Below are 19,173 nucleotides of genomic sequence, written 5' to 3'. Positions count from 1 at the left end.
AGTAAAATAACAGTAAGAAAATCAGGCATGTTGTGCATCGCAGATTGCACTTTTGCATCTGATTATTGTTTAAAAAAAATTACATCACTATATTCCTTGACTGGTTAATTACCAGTTTATTTATTCGAATATTTTAACTCTTAGGTGACTATTTGCTATGTCTAGTTTTTTATTATTTCTCTCTATTTGAATCTCTTTTGCTGACAAGCCACAGTGAAAAATTATTTGCTCCAGCTCCAAAGCCATTAAACGCACTATTAGCCCAGGTCCAGCTCCGGAGCAACCAAACACATATCCAACCACCTAGCTCAGCAGCCATCAAACATGTTTCATGACTCAGGAGTGGTAATTTATTTAAGCTATACAACTCGGTTAATTAAGTTACATTTGCCATATAAAACTGTTTAGAATTGAAAAAAGATCTATATTTTAAGCTGTAGATAAAGCTTCACAGCTTTAGCTGATTCCACGAACAAAATAAAAATTACCCCAGCTCTGGCGAAAAGGCTGGGTTCGAGTGCTCCAGGTTCTGGCTCCTTAGCCCTGCATTTAACTATTTAGACGCCAAAAAAACAAAAAAATTGGAAAAATGCTTGTCAACAAAAGGCTCTGCAGGCCTGAATGTTGGTTTATGTATTTGTTTTTAGAATTATTGTAACATTCTTTTGTATTTGGGCGTTTCATGAATTATCTTGTGTCATTTAAAAATTATGCAAAACATTATTATAACACGCCAGAGTTTTCTGCTGTAAATGAAAACTTATTATTTTTTGGTTATATTTATGTAGGAAATCACATGCTATTTATAACTTCAGATTTTGCATATTTTGTTCAAAGGAAAAATATGATTAGTTAGTTAATGTCAATATTTGAGTGTAAACACTTGTCTTTTGTTTGTACAAAGTTTTTGTTTAATGTCCTTCCTTTGAAAGCATCAGTTCAGTTTTTCTCAGGATGTTGTCACTGGTCTTCCAGAAATGACCTGGCACTGATTATTCCTAGATATGCACTCTGCAATATGTCCAAAGCTCATAAACCCAAACTAAAAGGTAACAATAAGTGTGTATTCAACTATTAACTGTAGATTTTTGGCATGTGTATAGTAGTAAAAAATCTCTGAATGATATCTACACATATATATTTACTATGTATATGTTCAAGTAAAAAAAGTTAAATCAATTTAAAAAAACATTTAGAAACATATTTAATTGTATCATAATTAACCAGCAAGATAATATCTATAGTTTTAAACAGGTGTATTTTGTTGTAATTGCTGTATCAATGAGCATTTGTTTTACAATTTATATTCATTTTTGAAAGGAGAATCTACAAACGAAATAAATGATGCAAAATTTTTCTGCAAAGATGATTCCACAACTTTTCTAAACCGTTCCAATACATCAAAAGGGGCTAAAAAGTCCAAAAAACTAGTAAGAAAATGTTTTTGTCTTTTTTAGTAATAAAAGTAACCCTCCTAGGTTTATCTTTAACATATTGTTATGCAAATCAAAGTATTTTAGGTTGGTTATGCCGAAGGTTTGCAAATGAAATTTAAGGGCTTTTTAAGTTCTTATGAGCTATTATAACTTATATAGGTACAAAAGACAAAAAGGACAATGAAATGAATAAATCGTTGAATAAAATATATATATAAATAAAAAGGCTCAATAAACTATTTTTGGTAATTTGCGTAAAACATTGCACACGTTTTGTCTAAGCCAGTCATCATCAACTACCACATCTAAAATAAATTATGATCAAATTTTACCTAAATAATTTTACAAAAGCTCTGATAATTTTTTTGGTAAAGCTTTTCACTTTGATATGTAATGATCAAGTTAATAAAATTAAAAAAAAACTTATCTGGCCAGTGGTCGTCTGTACATGTCATATGACCCTTTCGGAAAAGGTTTGTTCACCCCTGGTGTAAAAATATCCGTAGGTGGCGGATAATGTATATAAATGTTGGTAAAATAAAATGTTAAAGGTTAAAAGTTTTACCAATTTTGTTTATATATTTCAGGCATCAGTTAAGAATCAAGATAAACGAGATGTTAAAGCTAAAAATTCCCATAAGAAGAAAAAGACGAAGAAACCATTTGACCCAACAAGTGGCATCACTCATTCTTTGTCTAAACTAGAAATTGGCTCAAACAATGTTTCTCAGTCTAAAAGGTTGCAATTTACCTTTGTTTGACTACTCCTATTTCTGTAATCAAACCTGTTTGTTTGAGTAATATATAATGTACCATTTTATAGTAAAAATGTGAATTGAAACTTTAACATTTAATATAGTTATTTTTCATATTGCTATAAGGGATATAAAACTAAGTAGCAATTATATCATCATTATTTGCCTATGGCTAACTTAATTCTTTATAGTTAAACTCGTTTGACCTAGGATTGATAAATTTCCTTGCACTTACACAGAAAATATCAATTTTACAGTATCAATATCACAGAAGTTTTTTTACTCACACAGATAATTTTATAGTAGTTCAATATCCTAAGTTTTTTTTTAGTTTTTTACATACATCATAAAAGCTTTTTACACACAGAGTCAATGACAAGAGACAGGTTAGGGCTTACTCAACCCAGAGTGCTGGCCCGACTCACCCAGGCAGAACGGAGCACAACGCCCTGAAGGAAGTTGTGAAGTACATCAGCTCCGGAGCTGCTAAGAACATTGTAGTTATGTGTGGTGCAGGCATCAGCACTGCAAGTGGAATCCCTGATTTTAGGTGTGTTATCTGTTTAAATAGGAATAGAGTTTTATCATTTTGAAAATATGACCAAAATGTTTTGTCCTGTGATTAAAAACTTATTGTCCATGGTAAAAAAAGTGGTAAAAAAAAAAAACTAATATTATTCAAACAAAATTGTTTTTTAGATTCATAAGGAGTTTAGTATAAACTTGGTTTAGGTAATTTTATAAAGACTAAATCTCGAGCATAATTCAAAAGATTATCGAATTATAGTTTTATAATTCTGTTTCGCCCCCAAAACTGTACATTTATTTTATCAGCCTGAGTTTCACAAAAATAGGCCGATGTAAAGTTTCATTGTAGCCCAGCCAGTCATCAAACCTCCTTTGGGCCGGCATGGCATCAAGTTACAAATTGTTTTGACCCATGTTTCGGTCTGAATGGATAACATGATATTATTTGGCGTAGACAGAAATCAAATCAGTTGTGGAAACAAACCAGCTCCCGCGATGCTGAAAATTGAAAATGTGTAATTATATCTGATTAAGGCTGATACAATTGCTGGTATTGTTGATTCTGGTCCAATACCTGATATATGCCTCGATCCAATATATATTTTTGTTGCAAGGTTTTTATTTACTGTAATTTCTAATCCTATGAAACCTTGCACAGTTTTTTATTTAGTGTAGAATATTTTTTTAGTGTGCAATTAAAAATTACACAAAGGTTGTTAAAAAAAAACTTCAACCCACCCTTGCAAATGTAGAACTTGCGTTTTTTTACAGCTTATCCTGTGTTTTTTTGTGTAAACAAATCGATCGTTAAAATTGTTTCCTTTGTTTTGCGTCTTAAAAAAAAAACAGTTTTAATTTTTTTTCCCCAGACCCTAGTATAATTTTTAGTTATTTGTGCCGTTAATAATTTCGCACACGTAAAAGTCGTATTTACTCGTTGCCTATGGCTACAACATATTAGCCGTCTACTCATATTGTGTAAAGTTCTTGCCTAACCTGTCGATTTCTCACCAAGTAGTGCTTTCATTTAGCGCAGAGCTCGCCAAACTACGGCCCAGAGTTAATACTACAGGCTCACGGCGTATTGCTCTAATGAAGAAAAAGTAAAGTTAGAATGTTGCCCGATGCAATTCCAAACTAAATTTTCATAACATTTAATTTGAACGACAATTTATTTAAGCTCTCCACAGTTATCGTTAAATATTTACCTTTGTTTTATTCGTTTAACGATGTGATTGGGTTCATGAAGTTCGACACAAAATTTTATATCCGCCCCGCGATTCTCAATTCTTACATTTACCCGGCCCTTGAAGTATGTTGACCGCTTGTTTAGCGGATCTGAGTCGAAAAGTTAGACGTCATTTGGTCGTATTGTGAAGTCAGCAGTCTTATACTTCCACTGGCGCAGCTATTCCTCCATTTGTTTGTGCAGAAAATACGGAGCCCGATACCCTATGCCCTAGCATCGCTACTCGTTCAATGCTAGGGGGTTTAACCTTATAGCATCCTAAACAAAAAAAACTTTAATGGTTTGAATTTGATCTATTTTGGTAGTAATTATACGTTGCTTCGTATAGGATACTTTTTGTCCGCAACATGGATATTGGGCAAAAATGTCGAGTGTTGGACATCCCTAGTCACAAATTCCTCGGTGTGTGTCGCGGCTACAAAATGTAAAAATATGATCTACCTAAAGCAGTGCTCTTCAATCTTTTTGGTTTGGTGAGCGTTTAAGAGTTGTTGTGACGACATACACCCTGTTTACCTAAAAGGTAAACTAAGGTAAAACGCGATATGAAAAATCATTATGCAAATCAATATTATCATGTCAATTAAACCGAGCAGAGCTGCCAAAGTTCAACACACTGTAGGGGAAGTTCAATTATGTCTGCGGGCTGCTTGCGAGTGCTATTGCATGCAAAAACAGCATTCAATGTCAAATATTAATGGTTCACTAAAAGTTTGTGATGAGCCCTGTATACCTTTTCGAACTGGTACACCCAATGTATATTTTGGTGCACACCGGTTGAAGAGCACTGACCTAAAGAACTGTAGCTATAGCCATCCTATATATAGCACCCTAAACTCCCCCTTTCATCGCGTTTTCAGGACGCCGGGCACGGGCCTGTACGACAACTTGCAGCGCTACAAGATCCCCTACCCGACCGCCGTTTTCGACAGCGGCTACTTCCAAACCAACCCGCGGCCTTTCTTCGAGTTGGCCCGGGAGCTTTACCCGACCGGAAAATACCGTCCCAACTCGGCCCACTACTTTATCCGTGCCCTGCACGACAAGGGCCTGCTGCTGCGTCTTTACACACAGAACATCGACGGCCTGGAAAGGAGTGAGTGCTTCTTTGTGCGCCTGACTTGTGCTTGTGTTTAGGTCGTCGCCGAAAAATACCGGAAAGTGGCTGGAGCCACGCGCAGCGCTTTGTTTTTTTCTGTAGAGGCTTATTCTTAGTTATTTTGTGTTGGGTATATGCCTTGATCCAATATATTTTTTGTTTCAAGGTTTTTATTAATATTTTTTTGTGTGCAATTATAAATTCCACGAAGGTTATTTGCACAAAGGATTTATAAAATTGCCAAAATTATTTTGTGTTAAGTTTTTTTTAAGTAACGCTTTGCTACTATACCCCAGACAAATATGCAAAAAACGTAAAACATGCTAAAACAAATGGAAACAGTAGGGGCCAACTTTCTTCAAGGTGCGCAACTCTCCTAATGAGGTAACCGTCCTAATATACAGCATCACTGTCCAAATGCGCCGTACCATTTTAGACTATAGGTGCAACAAAATGCGCTTCGCCCGAACGTGCACATAAACCTCTATAAAATACAAAAAAATGTATGCAAATTAAATATGTAGTTTGTAAGAACCGTATACTAATTTTATGAATCTCGCCAGTTTACAATTCATTCAACAGAATTTATTTTAATATGAAAGTTTTGTTGGAAGGAAATCCCTTTCAGCACCCCCGCTTCTGGGGTCGCGACCCCGCGCGTGCGCCACAATCTATTTTTGGATCCGGTGTAACTCGACGCTTCGTTTAACGGCGTCGATTACGCGGTGATTATTGTTTTCCACAACGCCGCTGTTTCTGACCAAAGGGAAGTAAGCAGCTCGAAATTCTTCGCGTAATATCTCCGGAAGTAAAGAATATATCGATCAGAAATTTTTACACATTACTCAAAGCAACCTAAGCTAGCCAGCAATCAGATTTTTTTTTAAAAAAACATTAAAATATTAATATTCATATTTATGAATATTAATATTCAGTAATATTCGGCCTTAAAATTAAAATGTGCCCTAAAATTAAAATGTGCCCTAAGTGAATTACATGGGGTGATAGCTACGAGTCTACTCTTCAAAATGAGATACGACTCGACTGCCAATTATTCGGGGATAAGTTATTAATATTTCTTCAAAAATTCGTAAACGTCGATAATTTCAAATCGGGCAAAAAAGTAAAAGTTCTAAAACTCCAGAACTAAAGAAGATTTTCAGTGAAGAATTTTACATATCACTTAAAGCAACCTAACTTAGCCAGCAATCAGACTTTTTTTAAAAAATATATTAATTTTTTTCATATTTACTGTTTCTGGTGGTGTGAGGTGTTGCTTACCAGTGGTGAACAAGTGCCACAAAACCGTTTTATCACAAGCGATGTATTTGTAATGCTTTTATTATTCTACAAGTGTCTAAATATTGGTGTCTGACTCTTAAGGTAACATGGTTTCGGGAAGAGAGTTATAAATGTAGGAAAAAATGAGTTACCCCTTTAATACCTATTGCCAACAACAGTTTAGAATACGGGGAACGTTTAAATATAACCGCCCTTTTCTATAAGCCTGTTGTGAAATACGATCATTTTTGAATGCGTAGACGTGGTCGAAATGGTTTATTTTTCAGAAAAGTGTACAATTCGTTTTAGGCAATTACAGTCAAAGTAAAGGTCTTGCTTAGTGAAAATATATCCCTAATTATTCGTCTCGTGTTTTTCCATACAAAAAACAAAGGAAATTAAAGTGAACGAGAAATCACCGGAGCGTTCAGTAAAAAAAACATTTTTGCCTCGAGATAAATCCCCTTCCATTTAAGCAGGAGAAAAATACAAAAAAAAGTTAAAAATTAATTTGAATTGAACTCTATAAATAGTCACGATTCAAGTCGTACTTCAACACTTGTACCTTTTTCGTTGCAGTTGCTGGTATTCCACCTTCAAAGCTGGTGGAAGCCCATGGAACCTTCTCAACCGCTTCGTGCGTCCGATGTGGGAAGAAGTGCAACGGCGACGACATTAAGGTAAGCACTGCCGAATGAAGGTTCTTAAAATTTAGTGCAGATTATATGTACAATTAACTTGGTGAGGAAGGGCCTTAAACGTACACTTCTGAAGTCCGGTGTTGATTTTACTTGGCACCGGTATACAAACCGAGAAAAATACACGAATATCTGTGTATACCACGAACTTCTGTCATAACAAACAAGGCCTCATGTGTTTAGCGATAAAAATGTAAAACTTCAATTTTTTCACTCGGTTTATTTTTAACCAACTCCGCAACCCTGATTTTTACCCGGGATTGCAAATTCGCTCGAAAAAAACAAAAAGCTACGAAAACCTAGCAAACCCCTAATACTAACCCGTTTCATTTTCTTGTCCATCTAGGCCAAAATCTTCAAGGGCACCATCCCACGATGTCAGCAGACTCCGCTTTGCTACGGCGTGGTCAAACCCGACATAGTGTTTTTCGGCGACGACCTACCCCAGCGATTCTACTACTACCTGCGGGACTTTCCTGTCTGCGACCTGCTTATCGTCATGGGAACGTCACTGGAGGTGACCGGGTGCTTTTTTCCATCATATTTAGTGATTTTTTTCGGTCGACCAAGTGCTGATTCTTGATTCGATAAACTTTCTAAAATAAAATTCTATTAACGGCCCAAGGTCGGGCAGGCCAACGTCAAGGGTTCAAATCTAAATAGTACACCATGTGCTTTTGTAACGGCGAAATTAGTTGATCTCTTGAAAACTTTTCCCCCCAACAACGCTCACAAAAACAAACTAAGATGCGTCGAGATTTGATGAACTTACAACCTAGGCATGTGGTCCACCTGTTTATCACTGTCGGCAGACTGGCTGTCCCGTTATGTAAGATTTGGTGACCGGTGAGTTTTATCTTGCCACCGGATAGTTTGCTTTAGCCTTATATTACAACTAAAAGATTTACCAATCCATAAAAAGTTTTAGGGGTGTCACTTTCTTTACCATTTATTACGAGAATAACTACATCACAGTATTACTAAATAGCAATTGTTATCGACCGATTACGGCACAACCTTAACGGCAAACGATACCTAGAAATTGATTTAGACAAGCTTAAACTGGCCGGTCGCCAACTTCAATTGTACGCGTATGTCTTTCCAAAACAATGTAAAGTGGGTGAAAAAATATTTAGTATAAAAAAAAGATTAATTTAATTGCAGGTTGAGCCATTCGCCAGCCTGGTCGATTCAACCCGCTACAACGTTCCCCGGCTTCTGCTTAACCGGGAACGGGTGGGGCCCTTCGTGAAGCGGACCCGGGGCCGCCCCAAGGACTACGCCATTACTGGTGAACTCCCGGACACGGTTGCGCGGCTGGTGAAGCATCTAGAATGGAAGGAGTTTGTTCGCGAGCTGACAGCGGCCAATGAACAGGACGCCGCATTGGTAAGCCTCGATTCGTATTTGTGTTCCATCCACTGCTGGCAGTGTCATCCGGTCTGGAAAAGACTGGCATTGATTTAGGCCGGTGGTTCTTAACCGGGGTGCAGCGGCGCCGCGGCGCCCGGTGTGCCATTTCTTCAACATTCAAATGTGCCGATAGGTATTTGAGAATTTTTAAGAATCTGATTTGTGCTCAATTGGTAAGCTTCTTGATACAACTGTTTGTGTACGATCAGAGACCATTATATCAAATGACATTTTCCTACATGTTTTAAATTGATTGTGTTGTTCCAATTACATTTATGGTAATATTTCAGTAAAATACTCAACGAAAATTCCAGTCGGGGTGCCGAAAATCTATTTATTATTGTTGAGAGGTGCCGTACACCATAAAAGGTTAATATTGACAATCACTGGTTTAGGCAGTATTCTAAACAAGTCTTTGAAATGACCTAAGTTCTAGTCGAGTCATTTGAAAAATAACTTCAGTTCAATCATGTATTTTGCTCAAGTCAAGTCCCAGTCCAAGTCATCGGATGCCTAAGTTAAGTCAAGTCATTATGAGAGCAAGTATACTTCAAGTCATGTCATTTGCTATTAGATTAGGTAAACTCGTCCGATTATGATCAACAAGTCAACTAAAAACGCAATATGCAGCAATCGATTTGCTTAACGTGCAAAACTTGAAATTCATTTTAATGCAAACCACTTAATGTAATCCCAAGATACTTGACAAAATGACTGAAGTCTAATCAAGTCAATTTGGTCAAAATACTTGAGTATGAAAACTAAAACACTTTTTTTGAAAGCCAAAAATATGTGTCACGCAGACCATGATTAAATTTTGTACTTTTTTTGGTAATTTTATATCTGCCTACCAACATACGGACAACAGCATCTATTGTTGGATGTTGTTAGGTGGACAAACGGTTATTATTATATTTAAACTAGTACTTATTGATAAACCTGTGTGGTAGTAACGCGATCAACACAGTAAACATCAAGCAGCAAAATACGTACGTCAAGCAGCAAAATACGTACGATTTTCTGCGTCTTTCTACAGTAGAAACGCTTAACGAAGAGGTATTTTTTTTCACATGATTTTGCTTTCATTAGATAGAAAAAATCTAGATAAAAAAAGTGAAGAAATCTCAAGACATTCCAACTCTGCGGTGAAAAAGATTATCTTCTGCTGTTTCCAAGTATATTGCGCAGCTGGTTTCATACCTTTGTTTTTACGCTTGTTACGACAATCACGGTCCCTAAAGGTTGCTGCCCGCATCGCTATGTTTAAATATAGCCGACGTTTATGTAATTTTAGATGCCAATGAGAGCCGCTGGAAAGCTGGAAAAATCCTGAGGTCGTTGAATTTATGACGTTGGTCAAATTGGATAGATTTTATCTAGTTAAGTCTAATAAGTGTCAATGTCATACATGATCTACCGAATTCATCAACCGCCTTTATAAAATATTCTATATTACATACACAATGTTAAAAGGGAATGTAAGCCTATGTACAAGGTTAAAAAGCATAAAGTAGTTATAGGAGCGATATCAAATCTAGATCCTGTCGCTGGTATGAGACAGCGGACAGAATGTACGTACGTCGTACGGTATATTTTTGCGCCATAGCGACATTTAGTGTAAGTGGACGGGCCGTAAGGAATTTAAAAAACTTTTTTATTTGATTAACGCAATGAAATAGCAGTATTTCAGTCTAGTTTTTGCTTTTTTTCAAATAACTGAAAATGAAAAAGATACTCGCCGGCTATAATTCGGAACACAGTTACAACGTTTTGCAAAGCATGAAGTTTGACTTTCCTTCTTTAAACAAAACAGAAGGGGCGCTGGCATATAATATTTTTCTTGTCCAGTTCATCTCTTAATTGTGGTTTTCATTACGAAATTAATAACTAGTGTTGGAAGTTCCGCAGTGTATTTTTTGCTCCGCAATGTAATGTGTAGTAGTTCCGCAATGTATTTTTTGCTCCGCAATGTAATGTGTAGTAGTTCCGCAATGTATTTTTCCGAAAGATAAACAGGGAGGCCATGAATTGCTAACAGCCAATAGAAGGCATCGTACATAAAATGTTGAAAACCTCTGTTCTAGAAACTAGATTATTATAGGTGGATTTATTGTGACAAGATATAATAAGCGATCTAAAAGTACCATTTCCGCAGCTCAACTTGTTTATCACATGTTCCGACCAAGAAACGAACAACAAATTTAAAATAATGACTATGTTTTTTTTTCAATTTTGTAAACGATTTATGTGCAATTTCGTGTAGGTTTTGACAAAGGTTTGACTTTATCGGATAAGTCAAAAAATAATCGCCTCATTTATCACATGTTCCGACCAAGAAACGAACGACAATTTTAAAATAATGATTATAGTATTTTAAATTTGAAAACAATTTATGTGCATTTTTATTCGATTTGACTTGAAATAATTTTGGCAAATTTTGACCAAACGTGTAAATTTTGACTAAAGTTTGACTTTTTTGGGCAAGTCGAAAAATAATTGCCCTATAATAATATCAATAAATTTTATAAATATTTATAAATTCGCGAAACTGATCGATGATAACTTTTATTCCCTTTCAGGTGGAAAGCGGCAAATCCACGGATCCGGCCGACGGCAGAACGGACAGCGGTGTGTCGAGCGCCTCTTCCGTTTCGTCCAAGGACTCTGAGGACGGGAGCGGAGGAGTAGTAGGAGGAGTGAGAGCAGGAGGAAATATTCCTCCTCCTGTCGACTCCAACGTCAAACGTTACTTCACCACTCTCCGTTCCACTCCGCTTCCCAAGCCAAACTCGCGAACGCGTCCTTTGGATGTTCACGGTGAGGTCTTCGTTTTTTTTTTTTTTTTTTTTTTTTGTGGTTGATGCCGCATTTCGCTTATTTGACTTCATGTTGTGAAATTATTTGCGTTTTTTTTTTAACGTTTAGCTTTTAAGTGGCCGTAAAAGTGTCGCAAAATTCGTTTTTTATCAGCTGCGTAAAAAAAAAACTAAAAATGTGAACTTTACTTATTTTTTATTGTTATGCTAGGCTTCCGGACCGTATATGTCATTTTTTATCAGCAATCCCTCCTGAATGCTACACACTATTTATCACATTTCAACATATATGTAAAATGTATAAATTACCTGACAGTTCACGTAAGGCGCCTCTATGGCGTTGAGAGTTTAGAGTAAAAGACAAGATCGCCGTTTTCACGTTACATCGTTGACATTGCTCGTTGTGTTAGCATCAGGCGAACCCCCAGGCCTCGGCAAGGCGACGAGCACTTCCACCAGCACGGCTGTCACCAACGTTTCCTACTACGACTTTATTCGCACCAACGCCTCCGCATCCGCCTCGAAAAAGCCCCAGCCGAGCCCCACAAAGCCCCCGCAGCAGGTCAAGCCCCCCGGCGCCGAGGTTCCGGCCATTTTCTCAATAGCCCCGGCGCCTACCATTCAGTACGCCCAGGCAGTTAAAGGGAAGAAGCGCATTTCGCCGCTCGCTCCACGGCGCGGGATTACCCTGAACCGAAAGCTCTCGACTGTGTCGCTGCCTAACCTGGCCCACGGGACCGACGGTTCTGGCCAATCAGAGAGCAGCAGCAGCGACGGGGGAAGCAGCAGTGGCTCCTCGAACGACTCCTGAAAACAAGATTCAACCGCTTTTTCCGATGTCGTTGGGAGAGTCTGGACAAAGCCCTATAGTTTTCTCTTGGATGCTTGTCTAGACTAAATGTTGGTGCGCTACATTCTTATGTATAACTAAAAGCTAAAAGCGCTATGCTGAAAACTCGTCTTGTCAAAAATTCGTCGGTTTTAACTTTACAGCAAAGACGTCCATTTGATTCTATGATATGCAGCTCGTAAATACCTCCGGATTTACCTTTGTGTGTTTCTTTCGAATAGAGATTTGTCCCCAAAACCGATTGTACACAGTATAAACGTGCTTTACCTAATACAGAACAGTGCCAAAAAGCTTTAGTGCGAGATGTTTTTGCTTTCTTGTTAACGCGCAATGGCCGTGTATTGTTTTACCGCCCACATTTTGGTACTTACTATTTCTTCGCGAAAGACAATATACGTTATTATGACATTGTTTCTCTTTTGCGTGCAGAAATCATCATATTTGTTATAAAAAATCACTTAAAACTACTGATCTTATCGGTTTACAACAACTGGATAATAATCCACAATATTTACATTCATATAAGTTTAAAAAAAGTTTTGTATGCTCTCCGAATATTAGTAATATTTTAATACCTATTTACTCCTGCAAAAACCGAATGTTGTAGTTTTTTTATATGTCATAGTTGGCTATATTGTTTAGTTTTGTTTTGATACTCCTATAACCTCAAGAAGAGCGTTAGCGTCCGAGCATACCAGGTTCGTAACCTGTTCAATTGGTCCAGTTCAATTTTGTGGTATACGGTGGATTACCTTCTCCAGGGTTGAAATGTAGCTGTTTTCTTCAAATGTCTATACTATGCCGGTACTGTAGATTCCTTCCAGGTTTACTTTTTGTGTGTCGTTTTACTTGTTGTAGTGCGATTTCAGGAGATTTGAAATTTTTAGTTATTTGATAGACGCCAAGTGTCAATATCTGTAATCTTTGTAATATCACATTTGTCACTTGAATTGTTGCATTTTGTGGCGATTAATAGGCATGTCGATAATATGAAAATCACGAGTTAATATGTTTGTTTCAGTTATGCTTTGCGATCAAAAGCAGCGATATTTACAAGGAGATAAAATCAATGCCTAAATCAGGGTGGTCCAAACCCAGGCCCGACACCATTGTCGATACCATTGTTCGTGGCCCGCGAAGCACTGTTGAATTATTGCAAAGCGAAAAGTTGAGGGTTTATTCAAAGAAAGTTAACCAACGAACAGTAAGCATACTGCAATTGTTTGGTTATGATTACATTTTTCCGGTTATACCATGTAAAAAACAGTTCCCTATCGCTCACCAAATTTGGATCCAGGGTGTGGCAAGAACGCTTAATTTTTGGTAGGTGTTGGACCGGTTTGAGAGAAGCCGCAGTGCGTCCTATATGTAACTTTCTAAAGTGATGTTTTGCGAACATATAAGTTATATTTGCGTTTAAAAGTAAATGTAAGATAAAATATATCGCGCTGCTCGAAAGTATTGTTTTACAGGTTTTTACTGTGACTTTAGGCTAAACTCCCTGACCCTTTCCAAGATGCAATTTAAACCAAATCAAAGTGATTAATAAAACCTTTTAGCGCAAAACTATAACGTCTTTGTAATTTAGCGATTGTGAACTATGCAACATCTCTCTTAAAATTTGAGTAACATACGCACACGGTTTACGGCTTACGTGAACATTTTAACGCTTATAAAATGCAATATTCTAAATTAAAATTTTTGTTAAATACGAAAATTTTACGCGCTTCGCGCGCACCTTATCCCCATTCTCATAACATTTGATTTAATTTGCGCACAACTTTGACGATACAAGCAAGTTCATTGAGCTTATATGTCTTTCAAAGATACTTTGCGACGCCCTTTTTAAACTTTTTGTGCCCCGGCCAAACGGAAATCGTTGATCCGCTCCTAGCACACATGTAGCCTACTTTATGTGGCCCGTAAAGAATATGCAACAAATATTGTGGCCCGCGATGCAGTCAACCTTGGACCACCCTGGCCTAAATCATTGGCGCCCAACCTTTTTAAGTAAAGGGCCAAATTTGCGTTTAAGATTTAAGGGCGACCGATTTTCGTTTGAGGGGGTATTAAACCTTTAGGAATGACGTCATAAAGTAACGTCATAATACTAAATCGTAAAACAAAGAATCCTAAAAACACCTGCTGTTCTGCAGCAAACTCGTGGGAAAATATGCAGATAAAATACTGTCGAATCGAATTAGGCGCGAAAAAAATGGCTGTATTTGGTTTGAGTTGGTAAAACTTTTAATATAAAGTACACTTGACGCATTAAGCACGTATGCTCGAAATAATCTAAACAAAAAAAACATTAGAAACAAAAATAAGTTTGCTCAAAACAGTAAAAAATTAGATTTAAACGGCGATTGAAAAAACTAGTTTGTTTAAAAACCGTATGTTTTGATTTAACAAACGTATAGCAAGGAAATAGTTGCTGCTTTCCTAATTAACATGTAGTAGGTATTTAACTTGAACAAGTTTAGCTGGCCACTTTTGAGCCCGCGGGTCACAGATTGGAGGCTTCTGGCCTAAATGGTTAACAAATTTTATCTTGATAGGCGGTTTTAAGGTTTTATGCCCCGAGCGTCGCCAAACCTTTGCGCGACACTGCTGTTTATGAACTTTTAAACGCACACCACTTGCAAAATCACACATTGATGTGCTTTATATCCGAAAATTTCACGAAATGCGGAAAAGTATTTCCAATTATAGGAATGTTTTATCCGATTTCGACGCTCAGGACAAAAATTACCGCGGACATTTTTGACAGTGTCCTATACCCACGACGTCATAGGCTTTAACAAGCAAAATTGATGACAACAAACAAACGTTGAAAGTTCCAAGGTGTCAGACTAAAATTTGCCTTTGAGGTAATTAGTTTACTAAGATTAGTTTAGCACTTTTAGTTAAAGTTTAGTTCCAGCCAATTTTTAACATATGCTTTATTTATTTTTGTAGGCCCAAGTACAAATCTCCGCGTTAGATCGTTAGATGGCAAACCATGGCTATAATCCTACATTAATTTAATATCGTATTAGCAGCGATGCCACACAAGTATAAGACAAGAACCAATATTGCTGTAGCACTTGGTACAAGTGTCGGTTTCAATTTAATGCTATCGGACTTTCCTATTCCCAATATAACCCGAATGTTAAATATTCTCGCTTTGCACTGATAACGACATCGGAAAATTACATAAAATAACTTTTTGTTTATATATTTTGCTTGGGAGAGCCATTTTATCTATTTTGCCGCGCTGCAAGTTAAATAATATCTTTTCAAAATGGTGTTAATTTTTTTCTGCGTTAAACTTTTTTCCCTTGGTGTACTGCAAACTATACCAGTAAAAAAAAAATATTACGAATATTAAAAAGCCGTTATATGGCAAAAGCAAACATCGCAATAAAGTATCTTGTCTAAAACGAAACAAAAAATTGATCGGTTTTGACCAATTACCGAAAAATAACAAAAAAAGAAGAGATCGCAGAAAAGTCATTACGCCACCAAGTTGGCCGAAGTCAGCCTTGTTTACGTTATGTAAAAATGGTGGTCGCTTTGCTTGGAATTTCGGACAAGTAAAAACGCTGAGGTACAGTAATCTATTTTTAAAGAAAATAACCGTGGGAGTCACGTACAAAGTTCCCCCTGTCACGTTTTGCAATCGATAAGCTTACAGTTATTAAAGAAATTCCACAAAGACGCCAACCGTTTTTTACTTACATCTTCTGAATGCAAAGTAATATGTTTTAAGATAAAGTGGTAATTGCAAATCCCTAAGGCGTGTGAAAATTTCCAAACGTGCGGGCCGCATCAAGACCTAGTCACGATACTGCGTTTGAAAGGTTTCCGAACAGGGCAGCGCAAACGTAGCGACTGCATCTCGCACGTGTGTTATTTCCCATCAAATATTAGACTTGTTCCTGGCTAGACGCGCTCTGACTATTTCCACGAAGAAATAGCCGCCGGCCAAAACTTTTGCAAGCCTCAGTATAAAAGTCGTTTGCCGAAAAGCGGCATTTATCTGTGTTCAGAGATTCAACTAACTGACAGTTGCGGATTAAGCCAATCTTAGCGGACACCAAGCAGAAAAAAAGATGAACAAGTTGTCAATCGTTGCCGTATCTGCGCTTTTGGTTGGTATTTTAATACCAGGAAGTAAAGGTAAGTTAGAAAACAATTTAAATAAGTAGGATATTAAAGCCAAAAAGACAGGTGAAAATAAAAACATTGTTATAATACTTATATGTTTGTGATGTCCGACTTGGAATATTATTTGTTTTAATATGCAAAACTATTAATATTAACTAAGTTCTGTGCGATTGTTAAAAAAACATACCGATTGCTTGCCATGGTATAGGCTGCATTATTATAACACCGATACAGATACGCGGCATTATCGTCCAGTTTAAGATCATATATTCATGTTGCTGGACAAACCTGACCAACAATGTTATTCTAATACCAAAAGTAAGCCATTAATTTATTTTACAACACGCTATACATATGATTTAAAATAACCCCTTGGCCTATCCGATTTAAAATGACATCACAGCATTAAATGCCTTGTCTTGTGTTTCACGTTTTTTGCTAACTACAACATGTTCAATAATGAATTGCAAAGCCAAAAAGGTCGAGTAGATTAACATTATCTTGATTACTAAGACGTTTCGATACGAGCTTGTATCATTTACTTAAATATGATACAAGCTCTATCGAAACGTCTTTATAATCAAGATGATGTCGATTTACTCGACCATTTAGGCTTTGAAATTTATTATCAAGCTACATTGTATAGTGTACCCAAGCAGCAAGTTTATGTATTTGTTTAGCTCAAGCTTGCAACAACCCAACCGCCTGGGATAGTGTCTCGGACCCGTATCCCTCAGGATCACAGTCGGCCACGGGCACAGACGACGAGACAATTCAAGCATGGAAATCAAATGGTTTCAGTTTTGCCAGCTGCAGCATTCCAAGTGGTATCCAAGCAAGAGAAGTCGGCACTACCACCCCTGTGTTCAGGCCGGGAGGGGCGCCAAGTCCTAATATTCTTGATAAATTCAGTGCCAGCGAAGGGCTATATTGCGATCGTGAGTCACAAGAGGAGGAAGAATGTATCAACTACGAAGTGAGGTTTTGCTGCTGAAGAAATATCCAAACAATTTTCCACATTACACGCCGACTCACTTTTCGTTTTCTTTTGGTCTCTTACCCCTGCTTCATAAAACGCCTAAATCATGCTTCGTAAATACAGTAACACGCCAATCGCTTACATTGGTCTGCTTTGTTTGTTTCACGACAATACGTCTCGTATATAAAGGCAGTGGCCTAGCCAGCCGAAAACCCGGAGCATAAAATTTAAACTTTTTTGTTTAGCTTTTGCTATTGTATTACCTGCCGTATCGAACACAAATAACAATGCTAGGAAACCGTGTATCGTAGGCCTACACCCCAAGGCGTGCCATAATTTGTAAAGGGTGCACCACTTTGATGGGGTGTACAAGGGTGTGCCAGATACCGCATTACAATAAGCCGATGACTAGCTATCTGATAGCAGTTGCGTTACTTTGCCGCCTCTCACTACTATAAATTTAAGACTAAATTTAAAAAGGACGTATACGCTATTATCTTACGGCAACAGCACACCAGTTAACACTTGCACTCTTTAAGTAACGTCATATTAGCGTCATGACACGCAAGCAACGCCAAGTTATTGTAGACGCAGTCCCTGTTTAATCATTTAAAGCAGTGGTTGGCAAACTTACTTTGTTACGGCCCAAAATACTTTTTACAAAGCTGTTGAAGGCCCACTACGTAGAACCACTACAAAAACAGTGACGTGAAATTTGACACGGCGCCTTGATGCCGAAAACACTGCCATTTCTTACTGTAAACATATGTAAACAATCGCGTCAAATTTTGCGTTTTATAAAGTTCGCAAAAAAATTAGTTTGACAAGCACTCACATGGCCACATTTGGCACGCGGGCCTGGACCACGCTGAGACAATATAAATAATTCTCAAACAACTTTTTTTCAAGTACAATACAATATATGTACAGCATTTACGCGGCCCACAACTACATAGTAAATAAAACTATATAAAACTACCTCGCGGCCCACTAAAAATGGCTCTGCGGCCTACATTTGAAATTGCTTTTAATTTGCAAGACGTGACGCATTGAGCACACACAAAAGTTAAATTAGACACATTTCTGATACCCTTTGGTGTAATTTTATCATAAAAGACGGAATTCATCGGAGAAAAGATTAAGTTGGAGAAACTTTCATTTTAGAGAGTTCCACGCTACGATTAGTTTCCACTTAGAAAGTTTTTATGAACACGCGAAGCGCGAAAATTGTGTCTAGTTTAAAAAAAGAGGTCGCTGGCCGGATGATTTTCACTGGCGGGCCAGATCCGGCCCGCGGTCCGTAGGTTGCCGACCCCTGTTTTATACCAAGGTAGGATAGGACTCCAGACATAAGACCGATATGAGAACAACGTCAGGATAAAACACAATTCGGAATAAGGCAAAAATATAGGACCTAATTGTATTGGTACTATCTAAATCGGAATAAGTCCTAAATCCGTCGGAATAAGACCTAAAAGGTCAGAATCAGGCCAAACAACACTTTAAGTAGCCCAAACCCCAACCCTAAGTACATCACTAACTCCCCTAATAATTTCAACACTAACCCATTTTATAACTCCACCCACTACCCACTAATAACCCCAAACAGGACCAACAAAAAACAGCGGCGTCCTGACGGCGCCGGCCAGACTAAGGCGTCCAAACGTAGTCACCAAAACAGCCGATGCCAGACCGATGGTGTGTGTCGATAAAAAAAATGTGGGTCGATAAATGTAGAGAATAATCTTTAAATTGTAAGTCATTTAATCTAAGTTACGTGACGTATGAAAAAAACGGCAACTCATTATTAAAAAAACCTAAAAATGAAAAAAATCAACGTTTTATTTATTCAATATTAATATATTTTTTAATAAAATTTCAAAACATGGCGTAACTTGACTCCGTAAAATAGAAGTTGTG

General features: G+C 37.4%; 2 protein-coding genes across 3 annotated transcripts; both read left to right on the top strand.

Moving 5' to 3' along the window:
* The first annotated feature begins 849 nt into the window (after positions 1–849).
* Positions 850–12,760, top strand: LOC146139891 (uncharacterized). Of its 2 annotated transcripts, none has more exons than XM_083391381.1 (10): positions 850–1,049; positions 1,321–1,430; positions 2,024–2,175; positions 2,559–2,741; positions 4,829–5,064; positions 6,928–7,028; positions 7,393–7,563; positions 8,211–8,435; positions 11,039–11,276; positions 11,692–12,760. In XM_083391381.1, the coding sequence occupies exons 1-10, from the start codon at positions 860–862 to the stop codon at positions 12,084–12,086; spliced, it is 2,001 nt and encodes a 666-aa protein (XP_083247507.1). In that variant the 5' UTR covers positions 850–859; the 3' UTR covers positions 12,087–12,760. The 2 variants fall into 2 exon arrangements, with proteins under 2 accessions (XP_083247507.1, XP_083247506.1); XM_083391380.1 differs by having other exon boundaries at positions 11,686–12,760.
* A 3,247-nt stretch (positions 12,761–16,007) lies between these two features.
* LOC146139890 (uncharacterized) lies at positions 16,008–17,394 on the top strand. The gene is made up of 2 exons (XM_083392375.1): positions 16,008–16,286; positions 16,955–17,394. Exons 1-2 carry the CDS (start codon positions 16,220–16,222, stop codon positions 17,266–17,268), a joined length of 381 nt encoding a protein of 126 aa, XP_083248501.1. The 5' UTR covers positions 16,008–16,219; the 3' UTR covers positions 17,269–17,394.
* The last annotated feature ends 1,779 nt before the right edge of the window (positions 17,395–19,173 follow it).

Source organism: Ascidiella aspersa, chromosome 6, assembly GCF_963924565.1.
Source record: "Ascidiella aspersa chromosome 6, kaAscAspe10.2, whole genome shotgun sequence".
Lineage (NCBI taxonomy): Eukaryota > Metazoa > Chordata > Ascidiacea > Phlebobranchia > Ascidiidae > Ascidiella > Ascidiella aspersa.
Note: the sequence above shows the minus strand (reverse complement) of the source record. Positions and strands in the feature narration are given on the sequence as shown.

What these genes read in the sequence shown, in the direction of transcription:
- LOC146139891 (XM_083391380.1), top strand. Translation starts at nt 860, where the DNA reads ATGTCAATATTTGAGTGTAAACACTTGTCTTTTGTTTGTACAAAGTTT. An exon ending in TCATAAACCCAAACTAAAAG is followed by an intron (nt 1,050 to 1,320) that starts GTAACAATAAGT and finishes CATTTTTGAAAG; the next exon opens with GAGAATCTACAAACGAAATA. An exon ending in AGTGGAATCCCTGATTTTAG is followed by an intron (nt 2,742 to 4,828) that starts GTGTGTTATCTG and finishes TCGCGTTTTCAG; the next exon opens with GACGCCGGGCACGGGCCTGT.
- LOC146139890 (XM_083392375.1), top strand. Translation starts at nt 16,220, where the DNA reads ATGAACAAGTTGTCAATCGTTGCCGTATCTGCGCTTTTGGTTGGTATT. An exon ending in TTTAATACCAGGAAGTAAAG is followed by an intron (nt 16,287 to 16,954) that starts GTAAGTTAGAAA and finishes GTATTTGTTTAG; the next exon opens with CTCAAGCTTGCAACAACCCA.